We start from the raw sequence: 15,880 nt of genomic DNA, 5'->3' as shown, positions 1-15,880 counted from the left end.
TTCCTAGTTTCTATCATGTCAGTCAAATCCATGGCAGCTGGATAAAGTGGGATGTATGTAGTATTTATTTTAGTTTAACTGAAGCAAGGCCACAGACGAGGGTGTGTGTGGGTAAATTACTGTGGGTAGTCTTCGACTGCGTCCCGGATGGCACCCTATTCCCTATATAGCACACTACTTTAGACCAGAGCCCTTTGGGCCCATTTGGGATGCAGCCCTTGTGTGGTGGATTTATTGCCTACCCATCACATGGGCCATTTGCCTTAGTATATAAAAATGTGTCTGTCTGTCTGTCCGTCGATAAAGCCCTACGGATGTGAGCCACTCTCCTGTTAACTTTAGACTCACTGAACTGTGACTCGTGTCCCTACTAGATAATAGTTCCCATTGGACCCATAGTCCCCACAGTCCCCATAGCCCTATGTTGAGCAGTAGGTATGTTTTGGGAGAGGGAGAGACAGAGGGAGAGTACTGTGTATAGTAGGTATGTGGTTGGTTGTCTGTAGAGAAAGGAGATACCTAGTCAGTTGCACAACAGAATGCATTCAACCAAATGTGTCTTCCACATTTAACCCAACCCCTCTGAATCAGAGAGGTGCCGGGGGCTGTCTTAATCCACAGCGCCCGGGGAGCAGTTGTTGGGGTTTAAGTGACTTTGCTCAAGGGCAGAACGGCAGATTTTTCTACCTTGCTGGCTCGGGGATTCGATACCAGCAGCCTTTCAGTTACTGGCCCAACGCTCTTAAACCGCTAGGCTACCTGTATCCAAAGTCTTAGCTGTGTTTGGGTGATAGTTACCATGTCACTGGATTCATTTAACTGTACGAAGATATGTCTGACACGTGTGGGTGTGCGTGCTGGTTTCCTGTGTACGTGCGTCTGTGTGTGCCATCATGAGCGAGACTCTTCGTGTTCCATTTTGAGCTCTTGGGTACATTGTCTCTAGTCTAACCCATAGTAACACAACCTTAGATCCAGAATGCACCGGGAGAGAAAGGAAACACAGGGCAGCAGAGATTCCAGTGAGCACCCGTCAAGGCTCCTGGGATATCCACTTTGTCTGTTGCTGTCTTTGACCAATTAAGGGCCAAAGAGTAAGGTACACCAAGTTTTACTACCACTGTGAAGGCATTCATAGTATGTCTTAAGAACAGCGCTTCCTTACAATCGCCTCTCCTCTAGCCAAACCCTGGGTCGCATTCATTATGTACCAAACAGAAGAAAACTGAGTGAAACGGGGCCAGACTACCTGAACTTGTCCAATAAGAAACACTGTTTTTGTTATGTTGCGAAACGTTTTGCTACGTTGTTCCCTAATGAATACGACCCTGATATTTAGTTACACAGCATCATTCTTCCCAGTCAATCCAATCCAGTGAAGGCTGGCTGGCTGATAAGCTGTCTGGCTGGGGGCCAACCACAACAGGCTGCCCAGGGCAGAGGGAGGAAGGAGGGGGAAGCTAGGGGAGGTGGATGGGGTGAGCTGGAGCTAGCTGTCTCTGATAAAGTGAGTTTAGTAAAACAGTGTAGGACTTACCAGGCTCCTGCTAGACTCTCACACACCTCCACTGCAGGCTGGGGATGTGAACACGGAGCTGGTGGTTCATCTGTTCTGGTGGAGGATGGGCTCTCAGAAGCATAAACTCTGGGGGATGAGCGTTTTCCTGTAAGGTAAATTGGATGTAGGGTCGAATGATGGATGATCGGATGATGTCATTAATGGATTCATAGATGGATTTGGGAACCTGGCAACGGATACAGATAATCGATTTGCCCAACAAACAAAATAAATCACATCTGCAATGCAGCTCGTCTGTGATAGGAACATGATTGCGTTTCAGACTACAGTAATTGCGATGATTTTGTTGAAATGTTCAGTCTTGTTTATGAATTGATGTTAGGTGTGCTAAGCTGTTGTGTGTGTGTGTGTGTTGCCTGCAGTACTATCCTAGAGGAGGAGAAGGCCCAGCAGGAGGAGAGACTAAGGATGGAGATGAGACGTCAGGTCACTGTGTCCTGGGACTCAGGGGGCTCAGACGAGGCCCCCCCTAAAGTAAGAACCCTCCCCAACCCTAACCCCCCTAAAGTAAGAACCTTCCCTAACCCCCCTAAAGTAAGAACCCCCCCTAATCTCCCCTAAAGTAAGAGACCTCTCTAACCCTACCCTCCCCTAAAGTAAGAACCCTCTCTAACCCTACCCTCCCCTAAAGTAAGAGACCTCTCTAACCCTACCCTCCCCTAAAGTAAGAACCCTCTCTAACCCTACCCTTCCCTAAAGTAAGAGACCTCTCTAACCCTAACCTCCCCTAAAGTAAGAACCCTCCCTAACCCTACCCTCCCCTAAAGTAAGAACCCTCCCTAACCCTAACCTTCCCTAAAGTAAGAACCCTCCCTAACCCTAACCTCCCCTAAAGTAAGAACCCTCCCTAACCCTAACCTCCCCTAAAGTAAGAACCCTCCCTAACCCTAACCTCCCCTAAAGTAAGAACCCTCCCTAACCCTACCCTCCCCTAAAGTAAGAACCCTCCCTAACCCTACCCTCCCCTAAAGTAAGAACCCTCTCTAACCCTACCCTCCCCTAAAGTAAGAGACCTCTCTAACCCTACCCTCCCCTAAAGTAAGAACCCTCTCTAACCCTACCCTCCCCTAAAGTAAGAGACCTCTCTAACCCTAACCTCCCCTAAAGTAAGAACCCTCCCTAACCCTAACCTCCCCTAAAGTAAGAGACCTCTCTAACCCTACCCTCCCCTAAAGTAAGAACCCTCCCTAACCCTACCCTCCCCTAAAGTAAGAACCCTCCCTAACCCTAACCTCCCCTAAAGTAAGAACCCTCCCTAACCCTAACCTCCCCTAAAGTAAGAACCCTCCCTAACCCTAACCTCCCCTAAAGTAAGAACCCTCCCTAACCCTACCCTCCCCTAAAGTAAGAGACCTCTCTAACCCTACCCTCCCCTAAAGTAAGAACCCTCTCTAACCCTACCCTCCCCTAAAGTAAGAGACCTCTCTAACCCTACCCTCCCCTAAAGTAAGAACCCTCTCTAACCCTACCCTCCCCTAAAGTAAGAGACCTCTCTAACCCTAACCTCCCCTAAAGTAAGAACCCTCCCTAACCCTACCCTCCCCTAAAGTAAGAACCCTCCCTAACCCTAACCTTCCCTAAAGTAAGAACCCTCCCTAACCCTAACCTCCCCTAAAGTAAGAACCCTCCCTAACCCTACCCTCCCCTAAAGTAAGAACCCTCCCTAACCCTACCCTCCCCTAAAGTAAGAACCCTCTCTAACCCTACCCTCCCCTAAAGTAAGAGACCTCTCTAACCCTACCCTCCCCTAAAGTAAGAACCCTCTCTAACCCTACCCTCCCCTAAAGTAAGAGACCTCTCTAACCCTACCCTCCCCTAAAGTAAGAACCCTCTCTAACCCTACCCTCCCCTAAAGTAAGAGACCTCTCTAACCCTAACCTCCCCTAAAGTAAGAACCCTCCCTAACCCTACCCTCCCCTAAAGTAAGAACCCTCCCTAACCCTAACCTTCCCTAAAGTAAGAACCCTCCCTAACCCTAACCTCCCCTAAAGTAAGAACCCTCCCTAACCCTACCCTCCCCTAAAGTAAGAACCCTCCCTAACCCTACCCTCCCCTAAAGTAAGAACCCTCTCTAACCCTACCCTCCCCTAAAGTAAGAACCCTCTCTAACCCTACCCTCCCCTAAAGTAAGAGACCTCTCTAACCCTACCCTCCCCTAAAGTAAGAACCCTCTCTAACCCTACCCTCCCCTAAAGTAAGAGACCTCTCTAACCCTAACCTCCCCTAAAGTAAGAACCCTCCCTAACCCTACCCTCCCCTAAAGTAAGAACCCTCCCTAACCCTAACCTTCCCTAAAGTAAGAACCCTCCCTAACCCTAACCTCCCCTAAAGTAAGAACCCTCCCTAACCCTAACCTCCCCTAAAGTAAGAACCCTCCCTAACCCTAACCTCCCCTAAAGTAAGAACCCTCCCTAACCCTACCCTCCCCTAAAGTAAGAACCCTCCCTAACCCTACCCTCCCCTAAAGTAAGAACCCTCTCTAACCCTACCCTCCCCTAAAGTAAGAGACCTCTCTAACCCTACCCTCCCCTAAAGTAAGAACCCTCTCTAACCCTACCCTCCCCTAAAGTAAGAGACCTCTCTAACCCTAACCTCCCCTAAAGTAAGAACCCTCCCTAACCCTAACCTCCCCTAAAGTAAGAGACCTCTCTAACCCTACCCTCCCCTAAAGTAAGAACCCTCCCTAACCCTACCCTCCCCTAAAGTAAGAACCCTCCCTAACCCTAACCTCCCCTAAAGTAAGAACCCTCCCTAACCCTACCCTCCCCTAAAGTAAGAACCCTCCCTAACCCTACCCTCCCCTAAAGTAAGAACCCTCTCTAACCCTACCCTCCCCTGAAGTAAGAGACCTCTCTAACCCTACCCTCCCCTAAAGTAAGAACCCTCTCTAACCCTACCCTCCCCTAAAGTAAGAGACCTCTCTAACCCTACCCTCCCCTAAAGTAAGAACCCTCTCTAACCCTACCCTCCCCTAAAGTAAGAGACCTCTCTAACCCTAACCTCCCCTAAAGTAAGAACCCTCCCTAACCCTACCCTCCCCTAAAGTAAGAACCCTCCCTAACCCTAACCTTCCCTAAAGTAAGAACCCTCCCTAACCCTAACCTCCCCTAAAGTAAGAACCCTCCCTAACCCTACCCTCCCCTAAAGTAAGAACCCTCTCTAACCCTACCCTCCCCTAAAGTAAGAACCCTCTCTAACCCTACCCTCCCCTAAAGTAAGAGACCTCTCTAACCCTAACCTCCCCTAAAGTAAGAACCCTCCCTAACCCTACCCTCCCCTAAAGTAAGAGACCTTCCTAACCCTACCCTCCCCTAAAGTAAGAACCCTCTCTAACCCTACCCTCCCCTAAAGTAAGAACCCTCCCTAACCCTACCCTCCCCTAAAGTAAGAGACCTCTCTAACCCTACCCTCCCCTAAAGTAAGAACCCTCCCTAACCCTACCCTCCCCTAAAGTAAGAGACCTTCCTAACCCTACCCCTGCCCTTAGGGGTATAATGTGACATTTCTGAGATGTTTACCTTAGATATCTTTAGGCACAGATAGACTAAAGTACTCTCATTTGAAGAACTAGTGCTCCCTGTCTGATAGATGGGGATCACACACTGCAGAAGGTCTAAATGTCCATTGTGTTCCGTATGATCTCTGTCCCCCTCCCTGTGCAGCCTAGCAGACCTGGTTACCCCAGCCCTCGGTCTAGTGAAGGATTCTACCCCAGCCCTCAGCACGCTGGGCAGCTCAACCATTACCAGGTACTGTATTGTACTACTGCACTAGACTACTGTACTACTGTACTATACTACTGTACTATACTAACACTTTTACCACAGTTACTGTGTATTACCCATAGAATTAGAATGGGGACGCCTAGTTTCCAAGTCTGTTCTATTCATTCTATGGTAATACCATTATCATTAGCTCTCTGAACCATCCCATTTGTATTGATAATCAGGTACTGGCAATACTGGTTTAGTAAATGTGGTTTGTTTCTTACTTGCCAGTGGATTGATGTGTAAAGATAGAGAAAGTGCTCAACTCTATACTTTTGGGTGAAAGAGTGCTTGAAGCCAAAAGTGAATTGAGGGAGATGTGCCCGGCTTCCCCCTTTCTGAATGCAATAATATCTTCCCAAACTAAGTTATTTTGCAGCACTTCAGCTGCCCATAAAACATAGCTGACAGCAGGCATTTCCTGTAGCGCTTTTTCAAACTGCTGGCATTGTTGACTTAAGGCAGATTCCATCTGCTGAAAAATCAACTCTCTCAAATTCTGTTGTTATGGCTTCAAGGTCAACTCATTCTCTCCACTCTGTATTGCCTTAAAAGGCATTTTGAGTACCAGTATGCATACTTAAAGGTGATCTTTATGATCAGGTCAGTTATTATTAAGATGTTTATCAGCCAGTGCTAATGGTGACATGTCACATTCAGGCTCATACCTTTAGTCCCAGAGGTCTTTATGTCTGGGGGTCAATAATGATTTATTGCATTATACTGCCAGCGAAGTGTTTCCCTGTACCCTGAAATGCTAACTGGGGCCCAATGCTATATGATGAACAGCCTTGCCTCACAGACAAAGCTTTGGTATCATCACAATCCTCTCTCCAAACAAAATGGGCTTTTCACCTGTTGTCTGTCCTACCATATCCAGGTTGGGTACCCTGGCCCCCATGGCATGCCCGCTATGCCCAGTGGCGGGTACCCTCCCCAGGCCGGTGTCCTGGACCCCCATGAGACCTGGAACCACCACCGGCCAGGGGACGTCCCCATGTGGTCCCCCAACATGGAGGTGAGAGAGAGAGCTCCACATAAATATACATGTAGACTATTTTTACTATGTGCTTCTGCCAATTGTATAATGTAATCTCTGAATTTCATTAGCTATTGTCTGAGCTTGGTACATCTGTAGCAATCACAGACGAGGCTAAATACTAATGCAATATCCTCTCCCTCCCTCTCTCTCTCTCTCTCTCTCTCTCTCTCTCTCTCTCTCTCTCTCTCTCTCTCTCTCTCTCTCTCTCCCTCAGGATGGAGGTGTGTTGGACTTGCATGGTTTGGGCCAGGTGCTGCCCCCCCACCTGATGGAGGAGAGGCTGATGATGCAGCAGCAGCAGATGGAGGAGGACCAGCGCTGGTTGGAGCAGGAGGAGTGCTTCCTGGTAACAGACCATTATTCACCCACTACTCTCACACACACACCATCCTGAGAGAGGGAGAGCAGGAGCGAGAGAGAGGGAGGAGGAGAGACAGGGGGAGGGGGAGAGAGAGAAGGGGAGAGAGCAAAGGAAGGAGGGAGAGAGAGAGACAGACGCTGGTTGGAGCTGGAAGGTAGCTTCCTGGTAACAGACCCTTATTCAACCAGCACCATCTTCCACTCTGCGCTGGCTCTCTGTCTCTATGTTAAGAAACCAGCGAATATACTGTCAACCACACCTTGGTTTGTTTGGTAGAGTTTTTACATTAGGAACAGCACCTTTCATCCTCTAAACCTCACTAACTCCTAAATAGCAAGCATATGCTCTCTACATCATTCTACCACTATTGTCCATCACTTGATCCTTGTGACCAGGATACATACTCTCTCTACCTAAGATATAATGTCAAGACTAAATGACTGTAAAGCTCTAGTTATCTATTCATTAAACTGTTATCCAGTCAGTCTGCCCCAAAAGCATCATATCTGTATTCAGTCTGCCACTGACTTCTTCTTCTTGAACTGCACTGTTGGTTAAGGGCTTGTAAGTAAGCATTTCACGGTAAAGTCCACACTTGTTGTATTCGGCGCAAATGACAACTAAAGTTTGATTTGATTTGAGTGTTTAGTGGAGTAAACATCTGGATTTGATTACAGTGTCATGCTGGCTGGTGTTTTACCATTTCAACCTTCAGCCCCTCATCCCCTTCTGAGTCGGTGCATTTACGTTTCTACGATCTGACGACATTCAGATCATTGTTATTTTCATTCAGTCAAATAAGGCAGGAAGACAGACCTGTGACCACAGACTCACCTCCTGAGATAAATGCATGGATCAGCCAGCAGCATTCTAGAACACTCTCTCTCTCTCTGTGTGTAGAGCTAGACTGACTAGAGGAACTATGTGATGGTTAAAGATGACAGCATTGCTGCCCTACCTGCTGCTTACTTCATATTTCATCTATTTTTACTCTTCAATCATATGATCCATGTATACATTGTTTGAGAAATACGTTTTTAAAAAGCCAGTCGTAGAAAACATATGTTGATAAAGGATCAAATTTGTGGCCCTTGGAAATGTTTGTGTTGTTGTCACATCTAACAAGACAATTGCAGAGGACTTGAAATAGTTTTAAAGGGTGAGTTTAAAGTGATCTTAAACGGTAATGGTATTTGAGCAGCCAGCCACAGTGATGAGAGACAGTCCCTCCACACCCTTTGATGATCCCTCTCAGAAGGCTTTCCTGTGGAAAATCTGTTTCTCCACAGCCCCTGCCAGCCAGATATTGTGGAAGATGGGTGGAAAGCTCAGACAGTGATGGGTTCATGCTGTTTCTCAGTCATAAAGATCCTTTTGGCAGATCTGGCAAACGAACGCACGGCACTGAGAGTCTTCCTTAGTATTTCCTTAGTGAAAGTTAAAAGGCTACACTGTCTATCTGTATGTATGAGGAGGGGCAAGAGAGGGGAGAGGGAGGGAGGAAGGGGAGAGAGACAGAGACGGAGGGAGAGAGAGAGGGGAGGGAGAGAGAGAGAGAGGAGTCAGTGTGAGCCACAGAGCAAGAAGAGTCTGCTGTGGGATCAGTCTCTGCATGAATCTGTCAGGCACGTTTAAGCCTTCCTCCTCCAGCAACAACAACAGAAAACTCTGGTTGTTTCTTGTCTCACTCTGCCGATGGGACCACCGCTCTCCGCACAGCCACACTTCCACAGGCACCGAGCTCAGAGGATGCACCTTTTCAAGTCCTGCTTTGGAAAACCGGTACAGATCATGACTGGGAAGGAGTGGTGGTCATCTTGGTGCCTTTCTGTGTGGATATTTTTTACTACTGGTACTTGGCTGCCTGAAGGTTGTTTAGACAAGATTCTGCTGAAACGCTGAGGATTTCTTCTATGCAAATAGTATCTGTGTGGTCTGTCAGGGTGCCATAAATCTTGTTTAGCTTGTAACTGGATGGATGATTGGTTGATTTGGTTTTGTTCGTTGGTAGCAAGCACCGATCTTTGAGGTAGTCAAAGAAGAATGAGTGTAAGCACAGCAGGATAACAGCAGATCAGTTTCTTACGGAATTGTGAGTTCTATTCTCTCATGGAACAAAACATGAAAGAGAATTCAGCAGTAATTCCATCTTGTTATTTTGTAAGAAACAGAAACTCTCTAGTATTCTATTTCAAGACTACTGTAACGATGGTTTCACTGATAAATCTAGTTGTTTAAATCTTTGAGGTTGTGGTTCTAAAAGGTGGTCAGCTGTAGCTAGCTAGTTCTCTGACCCTCTGTTCTGTGTTCTCGTCAGAAGCCAGAATCCAGGAACTCGCGGGGCAGCATTGACCGGGAGGACTGCAGTCTCCAGGGGCCGGTGAGTTTCCCATGGCCCACTGCTTGTTTGAGTTCATACCCCCAGAGGGATGGACCAGGACGCACACTGTCTCACACACAAACACACAGGAAATATTGTTTTTCAATAAACCAATGTATTTATTACATTTTTCCATTTGAATTATAATACGAAATAGATTTTATCTGAGTTTTATAGCGTAGACCTTAGTAGTGCACTGCATGTCGTGGCTTGCTGGACACAGTGCTTTATCTGAACCATCATAGTCCCCCTAGGCTGAAGTGTATTGGGACTAGGGAGGTTGGGAACTAAACTGTGGCTGCATCCAGGCGTTTCTCATGCCATCCACACTCTCTCTCTGCTGCTGGATAATCTTTAAAAACAGGCGTCAGCTGTAGAGCCCCCACAAACCAACCAGACCCATTTACACAGTAATTACAGAAGTCTACTGGGCTGACTGGGTCTCTTCTCTAAGAAGAGGAAGCATTGGAATGCGAGGGGGAGAAGAAAACACCAGAGTGTGTTCAAATAGAGCGAGAGAAGAAGAGGGTTTCGGGGAGGAGCTGGAGAAATGTAGCTGGGTGAAACATGGCTGTACTTGGCTGTGTGCCTCGGAAGGTCTGAGATATGTAATGCTGCTACCCGCAGAATACCCACAATAACACACAGACTGGGCCATGGGAAGCCCTAATCCTGAGTGCTGTTGGAAAAGCACGTTCAGCCAGCCAGAAAAGTGCCAATGTGCCTTTCTAATCACTTGTTTGTGTTTCTATTTCCCCTCAGACGGGAAACCAACACATATACCAACCAGTGGGACTGGGGAAACCAGGTAGGACGATCATCAGCACAATCTGTCACTCCACAGGCTGGAATGTCAACATGTGTACTAAAAGTGACACTCCTCTGTCTCACACTCTTTCTCTCTCACACATATACTCTCTCACTCTTCCTCTCACACATATACTATCTCACTCTGTCACACATATACTCTCTCACTCTCCCTCTCACACATACTCTCTCACTCTCCCTCTCCCTCTCACACATATACTCTCTCACTCTCTCTCTCTCACACATATACTCACTCGCTCTCTCGCTCGCTCTCTCACTCTCTCACTCACTCCCTCACTCACTCACTCACTCACTCACTCACTCACTCACTCACTCACTCACTCACTCACTCACTCACTCACTCACTCACTCACTCACTCACTCACTCACTCACTCACTCACTCACTCACTCACAAAAACATGAACTATCTTCCCTCTCTCTTTCCTCTCAGAGCATGTGGCCCCTCCTAAGAAGCCTCCTCGTCCTGGAGCCCCCAGCCACCTGGGCAGTCTGGCCAGCCTCAACCCTGTAGACAGCTACAACGAGGGGCTCAAGGTACAGCAACACTCACAGCACCAAGACAACACTGTCTTAATGTCTTATTCCAGGGTCACCGTTACAGCAACAAGACAACACTGTCTTAATGTCTTATTCCAGGGTCACCGTTACAGCAACAAGACAACACTGTCTTAATGTCTTATTCCAGGGTCACCGTTACAGCAACAAGACAACACTGTCTTAATGTCTTATTCCAGGGTCACCGTTACAGCAACAAGACAACACTGTCTTAATGTCTTATTCCAGGGTCACCGTTACAGCAACAAGACAACACTGTCTTAATGTCTTATTCCAGGGTCACCGTTACAGCAACAAGACAACACTGTCTTAATGTCTTATTCCAGGGTCACCGTTACAGTAACAAGACAACACTGTCTTAATGTCTTATTCCAGGGTCACCGTTACAGCAACAAGACAACACTGTCTTAATGTCTTATTCCAGGGTCACCGTTACAGCAACAAGACAACACTGTCTTAATGTCTTATTCCAGGGTCACCGTTACAGTAACAAGACAACACTGTCTTAATGTCTTATTCCAGGGTCACCGTTACAGCAACACAGCAACAAGACAACACTGTATTAATGTCTTATTCCAGGGTCACCGTTACAGCAACAAGACAACACTGTCTTAATGTCTTATTCCAGGGTCACCGTTACAGCAACACAGCAACAAGACAACACTGTCTTAATGTCTTATTCCAGGGTCACCGTTACAGCAACAAGACAACACTGTCTTAATGTCTTATTCCAGGGTCACCGTTACAGCAACAAGACAACACTGTCTTAATGTCTTATTCCAGGGTCACCGTTACAGCAACAAGACAACACTGTCTTAATGTCTTATTCCAGGGTCACCGTTACAGCAACAAGACAACACTGTATTAATGTCTTATTCCAGGGTCACCGTTACAGCAACCCAGCAACAAGACAACACTGTCTTAATGTCTTATTCCAGGGTCACCGTTACAGCAACAAGACACCACTGTCTTAATGTCTTATTCCAGGGTCACCGTTACAGCAACAAGACAACACTGTCTTAATGTCTTATTCCAGGGTCACCGTTACAGCAACAAGACAACACTGTATTAATGTCTTATTCCAGGGTCACCGTTACAGCAACAAGACAACACTGTCTTAATGTCTTATTCCAGGGTCACCGTTACAGCAACACAGCAACAAGACAACACTGTATTAATGTCTTATTCCAGGGTCACCGTTACAGCAACAAGACAACACTGTATTAATGTCTTATTCCAGGGTCACCGTTACAGCAACAAGACAACACTGTCTTAATGTCTTATTCCAGGGTCACCGTTACAGCAACAAGACAACACTGTCTTAATGTCTTATTCCAGGGTCACCGTTACAGCAACAAGACAACACTGTCTTAATGTCTTATTCCAGGGTCACCGTTACAGCAACAAGACAACACTGTCTTAATGTCTTATTCCAGGGTCACCGTTACAGCAACAAGACACCACTGTCTTAATGTCTTATTCCAGGGTCACCGTTACAGCAACACAGCAACAAGACAACACTGTCTTAATGTCTTATTCCAGGGTCACCGTTACAGCAACACAGCAACAAGACAACACTGTATTAATGTCTTATTCCGGGTCACCGTTACAGCAAAAGGGCACACTGTCTTAATGTCTTACTCCAGGGTCACCGTTACAGCAACAAGACAACACTGTCTTAATGTCTTATTCCAGGGTCACCGTTACAGCAACAAGACAACACTGTCTTAATGTCTTATTCCAGGGTCACCGTTACAGCAACAAGACAACACTGTCTTAATGTCTTATTCCAGGGTCACCGTTACAGTAACAAGACAACACTGTCTTAATGTCTTATTCCAGGGTCACCGTTACAGCAACAAGACAACACTGTCTTAATGTCTTATTCCAGGGTCACCGTTACAGCAACAAGACAACACTGTCTTAATGTCTTATTCCAGGGTCACCGTTACAGCAACAAGACAACACTGTCTTAATGTCTTATTCCAGGGTCACCGTTACAGCAACAAGACAACACTGTCTTAATGTCTTATTCCAGGGTCACCGTTACAGCAACAAGACAACACTGTATTAATGTCTTATTCCAGGGTCACCGTTACAGCAACACAGCAACAAGACAACACTGTCTTAATGTCTTATTCCAGGGTCACCGTTACAGCAACAAGACAACACTGTCTTAATGTCTTATTCCAGGGTCACCGTTACAGCAACACAGCAACAAGACACCACTGTCTTAATGTCTTATTCCAGGGTCACCGTTACAGCAACAAGACAACACTGTCTTAATGTCTTACTCAAGGGTCACTGTTACAAAAAACATAGCTTGGTTTAGCCTGGTCCTAGATTTGTGTGTGCTATCTTGCCAACTCCCATAGGAGGCTGTCTAGGAATTGGCAAGATGGCACAATAGATCTGGGACCAGACTACATGACTCATACCTAGGAGTTGCAGGGCCTAGAGTTTCTCCTGGTTAGGTCACATGGTCAGGGAAAAACTCTGAGTCTGAACCCATGAGTCTGTAACACCACCATGACGTTGTATGAGAAAGAGACCATTACTTCAATATTGAGACGATGCATGTGCTTTTGACTGCTATGAGTTGCTGCAGCTGTTTCAAGCATGCTTTCTCTTTCTCACCTGGCCATCACCACTTCCTTTTATAAGTTCTTACATAAAATACGTCCTCTCAGTTTATTCAAGAGCTGAGAGAACTTGAACCTATAGCCAGATGCAGAGCAGAATGGGATCGGAATGGAAAAGCTCTGAAAACATGTCAGTATTTCCCCTGGTTCACCAGGAGCCCAGGCGGGTAAAGTTGCTCCTAGTCGGCAGAACAGAACGGGGCTCCTAGATCAGCGCAGCCCTCTCTCCCCTCTCTCCCCTTCCCAAGTATCAGACAGCACAGAGCAAGGCTAGCACAACCCAAAGCCCATCTCTCTGACAGAGATGGTACTTAGACACATGGACAGATATAGAAATACACACTAAAGACACCAGTGGATACACAAGACACACACACATACACTTATCTGCACTTAGAACACACACATACACTTACATGTACAGTGCATTCGGAAAGTATTCAGACCCCTTGACTTTTCCCACATTTTGTTATGTTACAGCCTTATTAAGTCAAGGGGTCTGAATACTTTCCATATGCACTGTACATACCCAGCACCATGCTTGTCCATGGGAATCTAAAATATACAATGACTGTCCCAAAACAGAAAAGGCAGTTTTTTTCCTGGCAATCTATCATTCTCATGGGGGGGTTGGTGGTTAGATAAAGATCATCCCACCCCTACACCGCCAGGGTCGCGACCTTTCTGCCACACAGCCCCACCCAGACAGACGCTGCCAAGCCGGCCCAGAAAAGGCCCACGGTAAAACCACACTTTCTGGGCTTTTATTTTGGATCCTAGTTATGCAACAACCGTCCATTTCGAGAGAAGCCAGTGAAATGAAGACTGTTGGAATGGAGAGTGCTTTTTCTCTCTCGTAACTTTCCAAGCAAGCAGTTTGAAAGGAGACCCTTAGCGAGGCCGCTCTTCTTCTAGCTCTGAAAATAAAACCCAATTAAAACAGAGGCTTGTAGTGCAGTGGAGTATAGAGAAGCCCAAGGAAAACACAGTGCTTCCTAACAAGACAGACCCCAGTGAAATCCAAAGCTCCCTTCTCACCGTCTTTTGATCATGATCCTGGATCAAAGGTTTTAGACTCCCTGCTCAGTTGGCCCGGCGAAAGCTAACGTCATGATGTACAATACAGCAACTCTGAATACGATAGAGTGCAGACCTTTTGATCTTTTTCTCACTGCAACATCCAACTAGCACTCAGACCTTTATCACTTGAAACAGTATCTCCTGTTTCAGTCTATCTCAACTCTCCAGTAAAAAATGCCCATTTTCATTTTCCATTGCAAAGTGTTTTAAAACGGTGTGCCCTAATGAACACGACCCTATCTGCTTGTATTGTGTTGATGCATTGCATGCGTTGCCTCTTGCCTTCTGTTCTGCAGTGTTAATCCTTTCTCTCTCTTGTTTTCCCTGCATCCCCCTCTCCCCTCTCCCTCCCACTCACCCTCCCTTGTTTTGCCTCTGCACCAACCTACTGTTGCCCTTTAGCCCTGGAGGGTAAGAGCTCTGTGTTTGTCAGTCACTGTCTGACCACTAGGGAGCGCTCTAATAACACATTCTCTACCACTGTACAGGAGTCATCAAACCTTCTTAGCATAGTGGCATTGGCCTTAAGATCACTTTACTCTCCCTGAATCCTAACCGTAACCATTAGAGGGGGCAACACAAACTGGTCTTAGTTCAGTGTCTAGAGGCGACTACTCCGGATGAGGCCACTTCATCCAGGCCCATGTTCTAAAACCAGTGAGGCTTGGCAAAGAAAGCCATAAACAAAGCAAATCATTCTAGTATTCAGTGGCAGTCATTTCAGTAATGACCAAATGACTGTATTGGCTTGTTTGTCAGTCACAGTACTAATGTCAAATGAATTAGTGGGAGAAATAATAAATATATTTAGGCCTCCATTGATGACTCTCTTCCCTGTGGTATGGTGTGATGCATGTTGGGCTGTGTAGTCATAGTTACCATTACTAACTGTAGTTTAGTAGATTATAGTACACCACCATCTGCCTCCTTTCTGGACCGTGGCGTGTGTGTTTGTCTAGATGTCTGTTTTGGGTTGTCCAATTCATCACACGTCATTCACAACCATGTTCAGAGATTGTATGCTCTCATATTGTGAATCGAGTTACAGTAATTCTGGCAAATACTGTCATCTAGTGTTCACTTTGTAAACTACTTGATTAATCTATAAATTGCTGGCTGCTAGTGGTTACAGAAACAAAACCATTTTAGCTTTACACCACCTTGTGGTTCCAGTGGATAGGACAGCTGGGACACTTCTGTTCATGCACTCATCAAAAATCAAGTCAGACAAAATCACCTAGCTTATTTTCTCTAGAACACTGACACTCAATTGGGTCCCATTAGATCAGCATAATCACACTTTATCATAATAGATTCACAGTAGAATCACTCAAATTATTTGAAGGAGAAAGATTCACTTCCCTCACTATGTTGTATGTGAACCAACTCATCCCCATGGTGTGTAGATCCAGCCTCAGGAGATCAGCCCTCCCCCCACGGCCAACTTGGACCGCTCCAACGACAAGGTGTATGAGAACGTGACGGGCCTGGTCAAGGCTGTTATAGAGATGTCCAGTAAGATCCAGCCAGCCCCTCCAGAGGAGTACGTCCCTATGGTCAAGGTAAGGCTATAATAATATAAGCCATTTAGCAGACACGATCATCCAAAGTGACTTAGTACATTTGTTACATGTTGGTGGTCCCG

General features: G+C 46.3%; 1 protein-coding gene across 5 annotated transcripts in view; it reads left to right on the top strand.

Annotated features, from left to right (window-relative positions):
- The window catches only part of ptk2aa (protein tyrosine kinase 2aa), a 168,649-nt gene that overhangs the window by 150,707 nt on the left and 2,062 nt on the right, over window positions 1-15,880 (top strand). For 3 of the 5 annotated variants that reach the window (XM_038972167.1, XM_038972165.1, XM_038972164.1), the window contains 9 exons: window positions 1,942-2,053; window positions 5,242-5,328; window positions 6,227-6,364; window positions 6,603-6,734; window positions 9,067-9,129; window positions 9,892-9,937; window positions 10,389-10,492; window positions 14,638-14,646; window positions 15,642-15,797. In XM_038972167.1, coding sequence (XP_038828095.1) covers window positions 1,942-2,053; window positions 5,242-5,328; window positions 6,227-6,364; window positions 6,603-6,734; window positions 9,067-9,129; window positions 9,892-9,937; window positions 10,389-10,492; window positions 14,638-14,646; window positions 15,642-15,797 — 847 coding nt within the window. The remainder of the gene's footprint in view (window positions 1-1,941; window positions 2,054-5,241; window positions 5,329-6,226; window positions 6,365-6,602; window positions 6,735-9,066; window positions 9,130-9,891; window positions 9,938-10,388; window positions 10,493-14,637; window positions 14,647-15,641; window positions 15,798-15,880) is intronic. The other 2 variants (XM_038972168.1, XM_038972166.1) reach the window with 1 other exon arrangement.

This window comes from Salvelinus namaycush, chromosome 32 (genome assembly GCF_016432855.1).
Source record: "Salvelinus namaycush isolate Seneca chromosome 32, SaNama_1.0, whole genome shotgun sequence".
Taxonomy (NCBI): domain Eukaryota; kingdom Metazoa; phylum Chordata; class Actinopteri; order Salmoniformes; family Salmonidae; genus Salvelinus; species Salvelinus namaycush.
The sequence above is the reverse complement of the archived record's forward strand: the minus strand, read 5'-3'. Positions and strand labels throughout refer to the sequence as shown.